The 17,080-nt window shown below is 41.5% G+C and overlaps 1 protein-coding gene across 3 annotated transcripts in view; it reads left to right on the forward strand.

Moving 5' to 3' along the window:
- The window catches only part of lamc2 (laminin subunit gamma 2), a 60,680-nt gene extending 45,183 nt beyond the window's left edge, over positions 1–15,497 (forward strand). For 2 of the 3 annotated variants that reach the window (XM_008114717.3, XM_062980723.1), the window contains exons 14-23: positions 594–799; positions 1,814–1,893; positions 3,809–3,946; positions 5,070–5,214; positions 6,492–6,641; positions 8,582–8,696; positions 10,801–11,000; positions 12,174–12,332; positions 12,421–12,520; positions 13,823–15,497. In XM_008114717.3, coding sequence (XP_008112924.2) covers positions 594–799; positions 1,814–1,893; positions 3,809–3,946; positions 5,070–5,214; positions 6,492–6,641; positions 8,582–8,696; positions 10,801–11,000; positions 12,174–12,332; positions 12,421–12,520; positions 13,823–14,073 — 1,544 coding nt within the window. In that variant the 3' untranslated portion in view covers positions 14,074–15,497. The remainder of the gene's footprint in view (positions 1–593; positions 800–1,813; positions 1,894–3,808; positions 3,947–5,069; positions 5,215–6,491; positions 6,642–8,581; positions 8,697–10,800; positions 11,001–12,173; positions 12,333–12,420; positions 12,521–13,822) is intronic. The other variant, XR_010006130.1, reaches the window with a different exon arrangement.
- The last annotated feature ends 1,583 nt before the right edge of the window (positions 15,498–17,080 follow it).

Below are 17,080 nucleotides of genomic sequence, written 5' to 3' on the forward strand. Positions count from 1 at the left end.
TGAGATGGAGGGACAACTAGAAAATCAGCCTGCCTTTTAGCAAGCCTGGCAAATGCAAAAGCTTGTTTTCTGCTGCTCCAGAGACTAAGACATGGAATAATGGATTCACTTTGCAGGAAAGAGATTCCACCTCAACATTAGGAAGAACTTTTGAATAGTCAGAGCTGCTCGACAGTGAAATATACATTCTTGGATATCTCCTTCTCTGAAGCTTTTCAAGCAGAGGCTGGATGGCCATCTGTCAGGAGGGTTTTGACTGGATGCTCTTGCATGGTAGAAATGGGGTTGGACTGGATGAGTCTTGGGTTCTTTCCAATTCTGTGTTTATATGAATCTATGTTCTAGAGAAATCTCTTCCTTTCCAAGTGAGGATATCACAAGACTAATATGAACTGTATTTGTTGGTTTTGCTTACACATCCCTGGCCATATACCTAGTATATCAACCACTTTGTTTTCTTTTAAGAGAGAAAAAGTGGCTAATAATAATAATAATAATAACAACAACAACAACAACAACAACAACAACAATTCAACCTGCTTTGTACCTAGCCAAGTAAAAACTTTTTTTTTTTACTTTTCTTCACATTCAAGCTTCTGACAGGACCTTGGGGAGCCGTCTGTCAAAGATGAAGGCTCAGGGCTTGATCTACCAGAGTCGTTTGGATGAGATAAATGAGACAACTGACAGACTGCAGTCTCTGGGAAGACAATACCAGAACCAGGTGCAAGATACCAGGAGGCTGGTGGCAAGAGCTCGTACAGATTTGGAGCAAAGCAAAGCACAAATGGAAAGCATGGCAAGTATCTTCTTCAATCAACAGCACATTTAGATATAATAGTATTTGATTTCAGCGGAATTTGTGTAGCTGCTTAATCACTGTTACAGAATGTGTAGCTGAAAGATACGTTTCCATACCTGTTCCACCTTAACAAACACTACAAAACAATATATGTGGATCAAAAAGTCCTTCAGAATTTTGTTTACAATAGTAGCTATCCAAATGCACGTTGAAGACAACAGCCTTTCCTAGTATTTACCTCCTCAATCTGGTTTTAGAGGTAGGTACTGCCTCTTAACATGGCACTGTTGGGCTGTTATGTCTATTGTTATACTCATCTCTTTTCAAAGTTATTTTGTTAGTTCTTGAATCTATCAACTAGTAAGCCAGAAAAGGAGAAACAAATGGAAATGTGGTGCCTTCTATACATATTGGATGGCTAGGAGTAATGAGAGATGTAATTCATCATGTCTGGAGGGTAGCAGGTTGGGAAAGTCTGCTGTAATATATTCTCTACTCTTGTTGTTATGTGCCTTCAAGGTTTTTCTGACCTATGGTGACCCTATTGTAGTCTTTTCCTGATAAGAATTATTCAGATGAGGTTTGCCATTGGCTTCCTCTGAGGCTAAGAAAGTGTGACTTGCCAAAGGTTACCTAGCAAGTGTCATTAATTTCAACTCTGGTTTCCAGTCACAGTCTAATGCTCAAACCACGCTGGATCTCTCATATCTAGACTTAGACTATTTTAAATTCTTTATGGTCCAGAACACAGTCCAGATGCACTATTCCAGCTAGTTACCATTAAAAAGATGAAAATACTATCTGGAGTAATACTGACACTCTTCCCTAATGTCAGAAGAAGAGAATGAGCACACTTTCTTTCACTAAAGATCAGGAATTATTTCTTTTCTTTGCATCTCTGTGTGTGATCCAGCCAGAGGATAAGAAGAATTGAGTGCATGATGAAATGTATTGAATTCTAGAACATTTCATAGTGTGCACATGTTGATAGTTCTTTCTCTCCCTACTCAGATTATTCCATCTCCAGGTATCCCTGGGGGTTCAAACAGTTTTTTAAACCTGGCACAAGAAGCAATGGAGTTAGCAAATAGGTGAGTTAATTTTTGTTTTTACCCAGACTGCTCCAACACCATTCATGTCTTAAAAACAGTAGCAGCTCAGTATTTTTGAGAAAAAAGCCCATGGCAAGTGCATTAGCAAAATTCCTGAAAAAAGTTCTATTCACAGAAATAGAACAAAGGGAGAGGAGGGGTAGTAGCTTTATATGTCAACAACAGTTATGTTGCAGAAGAGATGCAATAGTGCAATCTGAGAAACCAGCTTGAAACATCTGGATAAAAATCAAGGGAACTGGGACTCAAAAAGATCTCGTCGTGGATGTTTACTACAGATCTCCGAGCCAGGATGAAGAACATGAGAAAGCCTTCTGTCAACATTTGACCAAACAGGCACAAAGAAGAGATATAGTTGTCATGGGTGATTTCAACTAACCCGTTATCTGCTGGAAAGCAAACTCGGCCAAGAGTAAAAAGTCCAACAAATTCCTCGCTTGCCTTGCAGACAATTTTATGGTCCAGAAGGTAGAAGAGGCAACAAGGGGATTGGCAACTCTTGATCTCATGCGGAGGACCTGATCAATGCAGTCAAAGTGGTCAGATCCTTAGGGGCAAGTGACTATGTGCTCCTGCAGTTTGCGATACAAAGGAAGGTTGAAACTAAGACAAGTCAAACATGCATTCTAGACTTTAGGAGAGCTGACTTCCAAAAACAGAAGGAAATACTGAGCGGCATTCCATTGATGCCAATACTAAAAGACAAGGGAGTTAAGGATAGATGGGAGTTTTTCAAAAGTGAAATACTCAAGATGCTAATGCAAACAGTACCAACAAAGAAAAAAATAAGACAACTGTAAAGAAGTCAGAATGTATGTCCAAAGAACTTCTAACTTTGTTTCTTCCCACGATTGTGAGGTCAGAAGTATTGTGCTCCAAAACTCTGTCATGATGATGATGATGATGATGATGATGATGATTATGATTATTATTATTATTTTATTATGACACAGCAAACAAGATAGATATGCTGGATTTCATATCACAAAATCACAAGTCGAACACTTCCCAAGTGTCTATGACTGTGTGATGTATTTTCGGATGATGCGTGCAGATCCCAGTAGGGTGGCCTTTTGCAGTTGACAGATCGTAATTTTATCAATGTCTATTGTTTCCAAATGCCGGCTGAGATCTTTTGGCACGGCACCCAGTGTGCCCTCACCACCGGGACCACCTGCACTGGTTTCTGCCAGAGTCTTTGAAGTTCAATCTTGAGGTCCTGATAGTGGCTGAGTTTTTCCTGTTGTTTTTTGTCAATGCAACTGTCACCTGGGATGGCAACATTAATGATCCAAACCTTTTTCTTTTCCACAACTGTGATGTCTGGTGTGTTGTGTTCCGGTCTGGATTCGGAAGTCCCACAGTGTCTTTGCGTGCTCATTTTCCAATACTTTTGCAGGTTTGTGATCCCACCAGTTCTTTGCTACTGGGAGGTGGTACTTGAGGCATAAGTTCCAATGAATCATTTGGGCCACATAGTTGTGCCTCTGTTTGTAGTCTGTCTGTGCGATTTTCTTACAGCAGCTGAGGATATGATCAATGGTTTCGTCGGTTTCCTTGCAGAGTCTGCATTTTGGGTCATCAGCTGATTTTTCGATCTTGGCCTTAATAATAATAATAATAATAATAATAATAATAATAATAATAATAATAATAATAATCTCTCCCAAAGGAAGCTCAAGCAACTTACAATCACTGAGCAGACTCAAAAAATACATTCAAGTCAATTCTTGTAAAATCAGTACTCCAACAGTTTCGACTTTGATATTGTGTTATGTAAAGGGGGTGGAAAGATAGCAGATACATAAATCAACCTCTCTGTCTTTCTCCTCTCCCTGCCCCACCCCCTAACAATTTAACTCAATTTCTAGATATTTCTCTTTTTGCCTTTCAGCCACATGCAACTGGCAAATACCATTGAGCAAGCATCCCGTGCCGCAGAAGATGCCTCCCAACAGGCATTAACATTGCTGCAGCCATATTTGAGTGGAGGAACCACACTGGCCAACTCTGTTCATGGACTCCAAGAAAAGTATGTCTAAAGGTGCTTTGCCTGCACTTTCAGGGCTGACATAATTAACATTCTTTTTTCCTCTTCATCAACTACATGATCATGATTTCAGTGCCTGCTAATGTGATGGAAGCTTTGTATGGGGAAAGAGGTTTTGTTTACTGAAGGGCACACAGAGACAGAGGGCTCCTCTGGGCCACCAGGAGCAAAGAAATCATGGATGCTTTTCACTCTGATGGGTAAAAGTATCTTGAAATATTTGAAGTGGGGTCTGGATCAACAGAAAACATGTCGTGTTTTTTATTGATTCAAAGACTAGGGCACAAATGAATTCAAATTACAAGAAAAAAAGAGTTGGGAGCAAAGAAATATCAATACTTGTATAACTGATTAGCAAAAAGGGGGGATCTAGGTTATGCCTGTCACTTGTTGCACTTCTCTGTATTTTTCATTGGTCTGCCTTTGGCGAACCTTTCGCTTTCTTTTTATCTGCAGAAGTTGCTTCCTCTTCTTTGAAAAATTCGTCTCTTTGTTCTCCTTCTCTGGGCAGGAAGCATCCATGGGGTCCTAACCCTTGTTAGGAGGTGCTGTGCTCTTAGCTTTGAATATGTTTTTAATTAATTTTATGGATTTTAACTTTTGAAAAATACCATTGATATTTAATTCTGTTTTAATGTTTGTATATTTGTAGTTTTAAAATTGTATTTAAATGCTTTTAATGTAAGCTGATTTGAGTCTCCTTGTGAAAAAAATACTGCTACTACTATTACTAATACTTATAACAGATGCTAGCTTTCACTCATACATGAGAGCTAGTGTTTGAGTCTCTTCTAATCAAATTTGGGTGATTATCATTATTATTATTATTATTATTATTATTATTATTATTATTATTATTATTATATTTATTGGATTGCTGTGAGGTTTCCTGCCTGTATGGCCATGTTCCAGAAGCATTTTCTCCTGATGTTTCACGCATCTATGGCAGGCATCCTCAGAGGTCGTGATTGCAAGGGATGTCTCTCAGAACAGGATTGCTTAAAATTTCAATAGTTTGTTCGTAAGAATACATTGGTCACTAAGAGAAAGCAGCCTCACATGTTTAGGTTTAAAAACTGTCTTTTCCTCTCCCCGCTCCCCCCAGATATGATGAAGCAAAGCTGCTCTCAAGTGCATTGGAAGCTGATGCTGGCAAAGCTGTGTCTGATGCCGATAAGGTCTATCAGGATAGCCAGCTGTTGTTTGGCTCTCTGACACGCTTACCAAAGGTTGACATAAACTTTTTTCAGGTGAGATCCATGTCTCTGTGCATGCAGGCACACATTTGCATGATCCAAGATATTTTGAGGAATTCTTCTCCATGTTAGTTAACCAATGCTTTCATTCCTTCAGGGTAGAGCAGGGGTTCTCAAACTTTTAGAGACCTTTTTGAAGCAAAGCTTTCCACGGAGCCCCAAGAAGTGCTAATATATTACGTTATCTTATGTTATAAATAAAATATATATATCAGGCATGAACAATTTTTTTGATGCATTGCATTTTAAAATTTGACAAACGGACTGGGCCAGTAGCAGATTGATAGAGAGTGTTTGCGTGAACTAATCGGGAAAATGAACAAATTCCTTTGCACGGTGCACTTTTTTTCATAATTTTTAAAATTATACATTTAAAAACAAAATCAAAATGTATTTTCCACACAAAGAAAAAAGGGGCAAAATAAGGAGGGGGTGGTAAGGGTTGTGGAGCTCTGAATAGTAGATTAAGATTATATAAATGTCTACTATATTGTCAAGGGAGAGGAAGGGGATTGAGGGGGAAGAGTACTTATGTTTGTTATAATTGTTACATCTATATCTTCAACTCAAGTACTATTTTACACACCATCTACAGTTTTAAAAGTTCCAAATGTCCTGTAAAACAAAGCAAAAATAATAGTAATAATTTCTCATACTATCCGATATCCTTCCAAAATTCTTTTCCAGTTCTTTACTGGAATAATTTTAGTTATTACCATACAATTCAATTCCCTTTGTTAGTAAATTAATATTATACAAATGAGAATCCACATTTTTGAAATGGCCGAAATGGACAAATTAACTTTGGTCCTACAACAAACAAATACACAGAAACTTCAAGATGGATGGAAACCTTTTATTGAATTTATAAAGAACCAAAGGAAGATAACCACAGCGAGATTCGCTGAGTAAAATAATATTAATAGTATATAGATACTGTGTGTGTATACTCTACATTTAAGAGACTTTAGAGGTTTAAGATAATTGATCTATCGGTACTGTTTAATTAGAATAGAAATGTTTGCAAGCCTTGCTATTTAGATATTGCATAAGGACATACATACATATATATACACACACAAATACATAATGTGTGTGTAGTGTTAAAAAAGAAGAAAATATCACACTGCACATACCTTGTTTGTAGTGCAAAATAAATAAAGACTAAATAAATAAATAACAATATTTAACCAACATAAACTTAACAATATTCTGGTGGAAGATCCCAGCAGCTTCTAAACAGCTCTTCTTATCCTCCTTTGATGTTTCAGGGAGAAGCCACTCAACTCCGGCAGAGAGCAGACTCCTTATCAAGCTTAGTGGAAACGTACATGGCAGAATACAGACAGCTACAAGGCAACACCAAGAACTGGGAGGATGAGATGAAAATGCAGTTGCAGAAAGGCCAAAATGACAGACTGGTAAGGCACACCCCTCTTAATGAACAGGAAGGCATTGCTAGGCAATAGCTTTTGGGAGCCATGAAATCCTTTCCCCACAGTTCCTCCCTACCTCTTACTGTCACCTCTTACTGTCACTGATGTTTGAATGCCTCCCTGCTTGGATTACAGATTGCCAGTTCTTACCTTGAATGAAATCCATGAATTTCATTCATGGATTTTTCTGCCAATGTTATCATTTTATTTTAAGGGCAACCTGTTTTCCTCTGAGAGCCAGCTTAGTGTGGTGGTTTGAACATTGGCCTACGACTCTGGAGACTAAAGTTCAAATTGGACCTCACTGCAGCATTTGACACAGTCGATCATAATCTTTTGACCCACCGCCTTGCCGTTGTTGGAGTCAGGGGGACAGCTTTAAATTGGCTGGCCTCCTTTCTTCACAACCGTGGACAGCGAGTGGAGAGGGGAGGCCTGGTCTCTGAAAGGTCCCCTCTACTTTGTGGGGTGCCTCAAGGGGCCATTCTCTCCCCTCTGTTGTTTAACATCTATATGCGACCACTTGCTCAGCTGGTCCGAGATTTCGGGCTTGAGTGTTATCAATATGCTGACGACACTCAGCTTGTGTTAAAGATGGAAGGTCGACCGGATTCTGTACCCGACAATTTTCATCAGTGCCTCAAGGCCATTATTGGATGGTTGCGTTCCAGTAGGTTGAGGGTGAATCCAGCAAAGACGGAGATCCTATGGCTGGGCTGACCGGGCAGTGGGGATATCCAGTTGCCAATTCTGGATGGTGAAGCGCTATGCCCGTCTTCACTAGTAAAGAGTCTGGGAGTCCTCTTGGACCCTTCACTGACGATGGAGGCCCAGGTCTCTGCCGTTAGCAAAACTGCCTTTTTTTCATCTTCGGCAGGCTAGACGGCTAGCCCCCTATCTGTCTAGGGACAACCTGGCTACAGTGATCCAGGCTACGGTCATCTCGAGACTGGACTATTGTAACGCCCTTTACATTGGCATTCCTGTGTCGGTGATCCGGAAGCTCAAATTGGTGCAAAATGCAGCTGCCCGGCTCCTTGTGGGAGTCCCAATGAGATGCCACATAACACCAATCTTACGGCAGCTGCACTGGTTACCAATTGAGCACCGGATCACTTTCAAAGTGATGGTACTTACCTTTAAGGCCTTACATGGTCTAGGGCCGATGTACCTGAGGGACCGCCTCACTCCCTACAAACCCCAGAGATCCCTCCGTTCTGAGGACCAAGACCTGTTGGAAGTCCCCAGTTTTAAGACCTTGTGTCTAACAGCAACTAGACGCAGAGCCTTTTCAGCAGTGGCGCCATCTCTCTGGAACACCTTACCACCTGAAGTCCGTGCCTTGCGGGACTTGTCAGCCTTCCGCAGGGCATGTAAGACACACCTGTTTCGGCAGGCCTTTGAGTTCTGTTAGATGTTTTAAAAGGTGCTTTTAGGATGTTTTTAAGATGTTTTTTAAAGATGTTTTAAGATGTTTTTAAATTGTTGATTTTAGCCGGTTCTTGTAAGCCGCCCCGAGCCCTAGGGGAGTGGCGGCATATAAGTTTGAAAAATAAATAAATAAATAAATAAATTCCCATCTGGCCATTAAAATTCACTGGAGGTCCTTAAGAAAATCACATTCTCTGAGCCACAAAGGGTGGCCAAGACAAGCCCCAAATCCTATCAAGGAAACTCCGTGATAGGTTTATCTTTGGGTCACCATGAGTTGGAAATAACCTGAAAGCACATGACAAGAACATGTTGTCAACTAAAAATGTGCCTTAAAAATAAAAGACTAGAAGGTAGATTTATTTCATATCCTACTATTCAAAATCCAACAGACAAATTCTAAACCCTTAAACATAACAGTTACCTGAACCCTGGGAATGAGTTGTATTTTCTGTGTGTTTCATTTGTTTTCTTGTCCCGCTGCCTCACTGCAGGTGTCAACTCAACTGTTGTCTCGTGTCAACCTTGCCAAGAGTAAAGCCCAGCAGGCACTGAGTGCTGGCAATGCCACTTTTGAGGAAGTTGACAGCATCTTAAAGAATTTGCGAGGTGAGTTGCTTAAAAGTCTAAGTCATGACCTAAGTCAGTGACTCCCAAACGTTGGTCGTTCAGGTATTTTGGACTTCAGCTCCTATCACCTTGTCACATGGCTGCCGAAAAAGGCAAACATTGCTTCACTTCGTCTCAGAGACTGGGGAAGCCATCACCCACACTCCACATCACCCAACTCCTTCAGCTGTTGATTCCATAGGGGGGAGTGTGGTGCACATGATGAGTGTGCGGCTTCCACAAGAAGCCTCCCGTGTTGCCACAGTGGTGGCATGCCAGTTCCACCCTCCTTCACCCACAGAGCTGGCACGGTGTCATCTGATGACACTGGCTCCACGGGTGACTGAGGCTAGATTGGTGCCGAGCTAGGATATCACCTGCAAATGGCTTTGCTTCCTTTATTTTGAGACAGCTTAGTTCACAACCTCTTAGCCACAAACAATTGGATATTTTAAACATTGTGGTTGTACACTCAGTGATTTCGGCTGTGACTTCTGTTCCCTTCTTCCCTTCACCCACCCTACAGATACAGATAAAGAAACTGTTAGTGCTGCTTGGGTTCAGTACCTGTCATGCTTGATTAGGGAAATATCTGAAATAGTCTTGGGTGGGGGGGGGGGAAGAGAAGATGATCTGAGATCATCTTCTAGACTCAGGAACCAGGATATAACTGGAGAAAACAAAAAAAGTGGGATGAGAGCTGTTAAATTTGCCAGTGTTGAATCACTTCAGTGACATGGTATTCCTGTGGGCGGTCCCCTTCCAAACACTGACATTTCTCTCCCAAAATCCTACTACGAGGGTTATCCAGAAAGTAGATTATGTTTTGGAATTAAAAATGGACAAAGTATAAGAGAAAACATTTACCATATGCAGTTGAAAGCCACACCCAAATACCACTTCTCAACATAGTCGCCATTCAAATCTAGGCATTTATCATAGTGATAGCTTGGAAACTCCTTCCCCACTAAATTGTGCTGCTGAGCAAGCTCAGGAAAGCGGCCTAGAGGAGAGCGGTGTAGGCTCCCGAGGAGAAGCAACCAGGATCGGCCAGGGCTTGCAAGCGTTTGCAAGCCCTGGCTGATCCTTCTTGGGAGCCTACACAGCTCTTTTCTAGGCCGCTTTCCGGAGCTTGCTCAGCAGCCAGGCTGAGCAGGCCTCCTTAGGTAAGCCCGTGCCTTTTCCTTGAGCCAGCAGAAAGGGAGGGGAAGCCACAATGTTTTGATTCTCTCTTGAGATCTCCTTGCAAAAGAAGTGAGAGCAGGGTTCTTCCTTGCTCGCTTTTGCTCCTCTCTTCCTGGTGCATTCATTGTTCAGCCTGGCTGTGTTTCAGCATTACAATAGCACGGGGATTTTGCTGTTTCATGGGGATGTCCGGCCCCACGCGACGGGTCGCACACTGTTGAGGGCAGAGGCGGCAGTATTTAGTGGGGAAGGAGTTTCCAAGCTCATTCATCGCTATGATAAGTGCATAGATTTGAATGGCGACTATGTTGAGAAGTGGTGTTTGGGTGTGGCTTTCAACTGCATATGGTAAATGTTTTCTCCTATACTTTGTTCATTTTTAATTCCAAAATGTAATCTATTTTTTGGATAGCCCTCGTACATGAGCCTGGCATGGTATTTTTTCTATTTAATGTAATCATTCAAAATACGGAAATTTCAACATATCTTGGTTTTTCCCTGTCTGTACTGCTAGTTATTTTACTTCTGGAATGAAGAGTACTGCGATTGGTAGAAAATCCCAGTATCCCCAGTGGTGTCTCTTTAAGATCAGTGCCTGGGGTCTACTCCAGAGCAGCTGGATTGGAGAGAGGGGAAAGCCCAGTATCCCCAGAGATCCCCCCCCCCCCAAGGTTTTCTTTTAAAAAAAATGGAGTGGGTGGGAACTTGACTTGTTGCTCATATGATAAATCTGAAAAAGAATGATTACAGGATAAAAAGAAAGTAATAATATGTGATACGGAATGACAAATAGAACTATGTGCTTCGTAACACTACAGCTACAGGACTAAACACCATGGTAATATGACATTCCTCCCCTAGGCATACACATGCATGGGATAAAGTCCTTTGTTTACCTTTCTCCCTTTTCTGCTTGTAGAGTTTGATCTTCGAGTAGGAGACAGGCAAGCAGAGGCCAGAGAGGCCATGCGAAAGCTTCCTCTCATCAGCAGTATGGTTGCCAGTGCCAATGAGAAGACAACGCGTGCAGAAACAGCCCTGGGCACTGCCGTAACAGAAGCTGGATCAGCCAGGAGAATGGCCGGAGAAGCAAAGGAAATAATTGGCGGCATCGATCAGGTAGAGGAGGAACAGGATGCATTAAAAAAATGGGTATGGGGATGATTGACACTGCACACTGAGGATTTCAACAAAACTCTACTTTATAATGGAGGTTTATTTCGGGGAACAATTTGTCATTCAAAACTGTATCACCAAATACAAGGAGATAACAGCTTTCAAGAGGTCAAAAGGTCTTTACATTTTGACACTTCCTGCTGCTCTTAATAGCTCTGAATTGCAGAATCTCATAATGTCTGGCTCTTGTGATGGCTTCCTCTTTCCCAGCCGACGAATCTGTTTCTTCAAATGTGAAGGCCTATGTGTGGTACCCTGGTTAAAGCAGGACATGTGAGATGCAGATTCTAAACCCCACTTTTTGGAGCCCTTGGAGCTCTTTGACACTGCCCCTATATCCCAGGATCTGATTGCTGATTATCTGCTTATCCAAAATTATCTGGCAGTGGAGACTTATATGATCCAGTTTAAAGAAGATAATCTGGGACCAGATCCTGGGATATAGGGCAGTGTAAAGGTAAAGGTTTCCCCTGATGTTAAGTCCAGTCATGTCTGACTCTAGGGGTTGGTGTTCATCTCCATTTCTAAGCCGAAGAGCCGGCTTTGTCCGTAGACACATCCAAGGTCATGTGGTCAGCATGACTGCATAGAGCGCCGTTATCTTCCTGCCGGAGCGGTACCTATTGATCTACTCACATTGGCATGTTTTCGAACTGCTAGGTTGGCAGAAGCTGGAGCTAACAGCGGGCGCTCACTCCGCTCCCGCGATTTGAACCTGGGACCTTTCGGTCTGCAAGTTCAGCAGCTCAGCGCTTTAACACACTTTGCCACCGGGGCAGTGTAGAAGGGGGAAATTCTGTGCAATGCACTGGGTGAGCTTGGGCCAGTTCCCCTCTCTCAACCAAAATTGATGTTGGGATATTGTAGATCAGTGGTTCTGAACCTGGGGTTCCCCAGATGTTTTTGGCCTACAACTCCCAGAAATCCCAGGCAGTTTACCAGCTGTTAGGATTTCTGGGAGTTGAAGGCCAAAAACATCTGGGGACTCCAGGTTGAGAACCACTGTTGTAGATGGCGAACTGTCTATGCTGCCTTGAGCTCAGTGGAGGAAAGTGAAGTTACAGATCGAAATCTATAAGTATGTTAACTACAGTTTTACTTTGTTCCCGTCTCAAGGAGATAAGGCGATTGGCTTTGGAAGCCAACAGGACAGCAGATGGAGTGCTAACCCTGGAGCAAGGGATTGTGTCTCTGCGGAAAGAGACCAAAGATACGGAAAGTGAATTACAAAAGAAGACACTGGAAGTGGACATGGATGCCGCCATGGCCCAGGAAGTGAGTTTACATTTTTCATGCAACCGTCTTTTTAAGGCTTCCGCTTAAGTGAGAAAGCCTGCTAATATTTTTTCATTATTGCCACCAGGCTCTTCAAATGTCACAGAGCGCCAAGGGAGATGCTAGCAGTGCTGGGATGGCTGTCCAAACCCTGCTTGGTACCTTGGAAAATGTTTTACGAATGATGGGTAAGAGACCTCCTGATTTCCTATCAGGGTTGCAAGCATAACTTGAGTAACAGTAGGAACCACTTATTGTAGAGCAGGGGTTCTCAAACTTTTCCAGCCACTGAGCCCTTTTTGAAGCAAATGTTTATCGTGGAGCCCCAAGAAATGTTTATTTATTATATTATATATAATGTATAATGTATATATATGAGGCATGGGCATTCTTTTTGATGCATTGTGTTTTAAAATTTGACAGACAGGCTGGGCCAGTGGCAAATGGATGGAGAGTGTTTATGTGAACTAATTGGGGGGGGGGGGGGATGAACAAATTCCGATGCACCTGCACATATTTTATTTGTAATGCCAAAAAGGGAAAGAAAGAACAATACAATATTTAATTACAGTATTTCAGTGGGAGATCCCAAGGCCTATCCAGTTCAACCCCCTTCTGCCATGCTGGAAAAGCACAATCAAAGCACCTCCTGAGTAGTGGGAGGGAAATCGGGTTTTGGAAGCAAGGAAGGCGAGAGAGAAAGGATCTAGGCGGTGAGGGAGCTGAGGGGAAAAGGTTTTTTGGAGGCAGAAGGAGGGCGAGGAGCAGGAAAGATGAGGGAAAACTTGGAGGAAGAAGGAGGAGGAAACCACAGAGTCCCCCTGTATGCTTCATGGAGCCCCAAGGGCTCCGCAGAGCACACTTTGAGGACTGCTGTTGTAGAGAACGGCATGTTTTAATTTGTTAAACTGAAAATTCAGGATAGATTTGATACTTTTTGGAGCCCTTTTCACTCTAACATTTTTAAGAAATTGGGAGAAAATGAAGATAGCCTTTGTAAGGTGGTATGTAACCTCTCAGAAAGACATATGTATTAAAATTTTAAAAATGCATAAATATAATCAGTTACAATATTTGATTTAACACTTTCTCTAACAATACTCCTATGTATTTGTTCTTCATTTTATTGCCTACATGCTTAATGAGCAGTTAGGTATGGAACTTTAATTCTGCACTAGCAAAAGTATCATTTATGTAAATCTGGAAGAATGTTTTAGCTTTAGGATTTGTTACTAATATCTGAAATTGAAATGTGTTGATTCAGAAAGTATTGTTATATGTGGCACATTTTGTTTTGTGACTAGTTTTTGGAAGGACTTAAGTTGCAAATCATATTGCTGAGACACATTCCACTGAAGAAATGGAGGAAGAGTGAGCTAATTGCAAGAATACCCATCTGAACACCTCATTTGACGTAGACTGCAAAATGGAATGGAGAGTGTACATTCAGAATTTTTTGTAATAAGCTTTTGTTTCCCTTGCTTTTGCAGACCAGCCCGAGGCCTTGGATGATCAAGGTGTGACTTTGCTTGAGATGAATCTCAATAAGGCCAGACAAAGACATAATCAATTGAAAGAGCTGATGTTACAACTGGAGCAAACATCCAGACGGCAGAAACTTCAGGTCCAGACACTGTATAAGAGCATTATAGAGATCAACGCAGATATCAAGAACTTGGAGGAGATACGAGATAATCTCCCTCCCAAGTGTTATAATGTACAACCCATTGAGAGACCTTGAAGCTTTACGAGGTCGGGGAAGCAAACTGACACGTATTCTTTCTGCCAGCACTTGGACTCAGCATCTGGATCAGAGAAAGGATTTGGGATGATGCAGGAGGTCCATCCCTCCTAAGGCTACATGTAATCCCACTGAATAGACTCTTTTCAAGTTGCATCACCACCATGCAGCCATTAATCAGTTGGGAAAATACTGAAAGCTAGTCCAGTCGATCCAGTCTTGGGGAGCAAGAAATAAAAAATGCCCTGGCTTACTGTGTGGACTCAGTTGGAGCCAGGCGCTGAATTACTATCTGATAACCTTTCTCCAAAGCTGGAGAAGGATGGAAGCTTGGAAGAATTGTCTTTTGGATTACAATTCCCAGAATCTTCAAGGTCCCATTGCCAGTGGCCATGTAGTCTATGAAACTGTGGAAGGTATAGTCCAAAAGTATAAGTCTTCCATGCTTTGTCTGCAATCCCATTAAATTAATTGCCCCCAGTCATCAATTGTTTTATTACTTCAAATAACTCTTTAACATTCATTTATCCCATCTGTATCTCAGGGCCCTTCCATGCAGGCCCTATATCCCAGGATCTGGTCCCAGGTTTTCTGCATTTAACTGGATTGTATGACACTGCCAGATTATCTGGGATAAACAGAAAACTGGGATATAGGACCTGTCTAGAAGGGCCTTCAGAAAATAGTTTCTCTTCAGAACACCTTACATAATATCTCCGTAATATCAAATGACAACAATTACAACAAACATTATTAACATGAATAGCATACACTGGAGGTTCTGAAAGCATATCTGTGTAACAGAACTTAACTGGTTCAATCACCATTACATCAGCTCAGGATACTGGGAAATAATTTTATAGGATTTTGGTAGAAATATTTAAAGGAGTGCTCAGTATTCGGATGAAACTATCACTCTCACCATCCTTTCTACGTAACTTTATAGAAATAATTTACTAGGTCTTCTTATCCATTTTCTTCCAGTTTTGCTACTCCATGTCCTGGGATGGGGCACTTATTGTCAGTAATGAGCCAAGTCCAGCATATATTTTAAAAATCTGAAGGACTAAAAGGATGGAGCACGTCCCAGAGTGGTTAAGGTAGTTTTGCAGTAAGAAGATACCTTTGCTGTCTTCAAACATGAGTTTAGCCAAAAACCATCACGGCTTGGCCTGGGCGTACGGGGAGGGAGATGACTTTTTATGAGGAAGATATACCGAGTTATTTAATTAGCTTTTGAAGTATGGGTTTCCACCATTACAATGTGTATGTTAAAAATTGTTCTAGAATGTACTTTTGAAAAAAAAAGTAATTCAAATTCGTGCTTTCAAACTGTGTCATAGACAAGTTTAAAGGTGCTATGTATTTTCTATCATTGATGAGAAGGAAAGCCCAATAAATAATGGATTCCAGTGGTTCAAGAAGGCTGCCATGTTTATTTCTTAGTTCTGTTTATCATTCTGGAAACTGGAGGAAAAAATGGTAGGGGAAAAATCAACTTGAATATTTAATAAAGGGAGGTAGTCAAGAAATTGATTGTGATTGTAGTAATGCCCAAGAACACATCTGTTTCATTAACCGAAATACATTTATATACAGTATAATAATGTTTATAATATCAATATTTTAATTCCAGCAGGGGTTGTTGTTGTTTATTGGTTCAGTTGCTTCCAACTCTTCATGATCTCATGGACCAGCCCATGCCAGAGCTCCCTGTCGGCCATCGCCATCCCCAGCTTCTTCAAGGTCAAGCCAGTCACTTCAAGAATACCATCCATCCATCTTGCCCTTGGTCGGTCTCTCTTCCTTTTTCCTTCTTTTTCCCCCAGCATCACTATCGTCTCCAAGCTTTCCTGTCTTCTCGTGATGTGGCCAAAGTACTTCATCTTTGCCTCTAATATCCTTCCCTCCAGTCAGCAGCCGGGCATTATTTCCTGGAGGATGGACTGGTTGGATCTTCTTGTGGTCCAAGGCACTCTCAGAATTTTCCTCCAACACCACAGTTCAAAAGCATCTATCTTCCTTTGCTCAGCCTTCCTTATGGTCCAGCTCGCACATCCATAGGTTAATACAGGGAATACCATGGCTTTAACTATGTGGACCTTCGTTGCCAGTGTGATGTCTCTACTCTTCACTATTTTATCAAGATTGGTCATTGCTCTTCTCCCAAGAAGGAAACGTTTTCTGATTTCCTAGCTGCAGTCTGCGTCTGCAGTAATCTTTGTACCTAGAAATACAAAGTGCAGCAGGGGACACCATACAAATAGAAATTCTGTAAACCAGGGATCCTCAAACTTTTAAAGTTGAGGGGCTGGTTCATGGTTCATCAGACTGTTGCAAGGACTGGACTATAGTTTGAAAAACAAAATGAATGATTTCCTATACACGCTGCAAATATCTTATTTCTAGTGCAAAAAAATAAAATAAAGAACAATACAATGTTTAAAATGATGAACAATTCTAACCAACATAAACTTACCAGTATTTCAGTGGGAAGTGTGGGCCTGCTTTTGGCTGATGAGATGGTTGAGTTAATTAGGATTGTTGTTGTTGTGTGCCTTCAAGTTAATTCAGACTCAGGGCGATCCTAAAGCAACCCTTTCACAAAGTTTTCTGGTCAAAATTTATTCAAAGGGGTCTTTGTCTCCTTCTGTGGCTGGGAGAGTGTGACTTGCCTAAAGGTATTCAGTGGGTTCAGAGCCAGAGTCCAACGTTCCAACCACTACACCACACTTTGTGAATTCCTTCCCTCTTTTTCCTGACAACCTTTCTTCCTTCCTTCCTTTTCTCCCTCCTTCCTTTCCTCCCTCCCTCCCTCCTCCCTCCCACCTTCCCTTTTATTTATTATTATTTATTTAATTTATATACCGCTCTTCTCCCCTCTTTCCTTTTCTCCTTCTTCTCTTTCTTCTTTCCCCCTTCCCTTCCTTGACTCCTTTCTTGTCTCTTTTTCTTTCTTCTTTCACTCCTTTCTCCTTCCTTCCTTCCTTCCTTCCTTCCTTCCTTC

This window comes from Anolis carolinensis, chromosome 4 (assembly GCF_035594765.1).
Source record: "Anolis carolinensis isolate JA03-04 chromosome 4, rAnoCar3.1.pri, whole genome shotgun sequence".
Classification (NCBI taxonomy): Eukaryota; Metazoa; Chordata; class Lepidosauria; order Squamata; family Dactyloidae; genus Anolis; species Anolis carolinensis.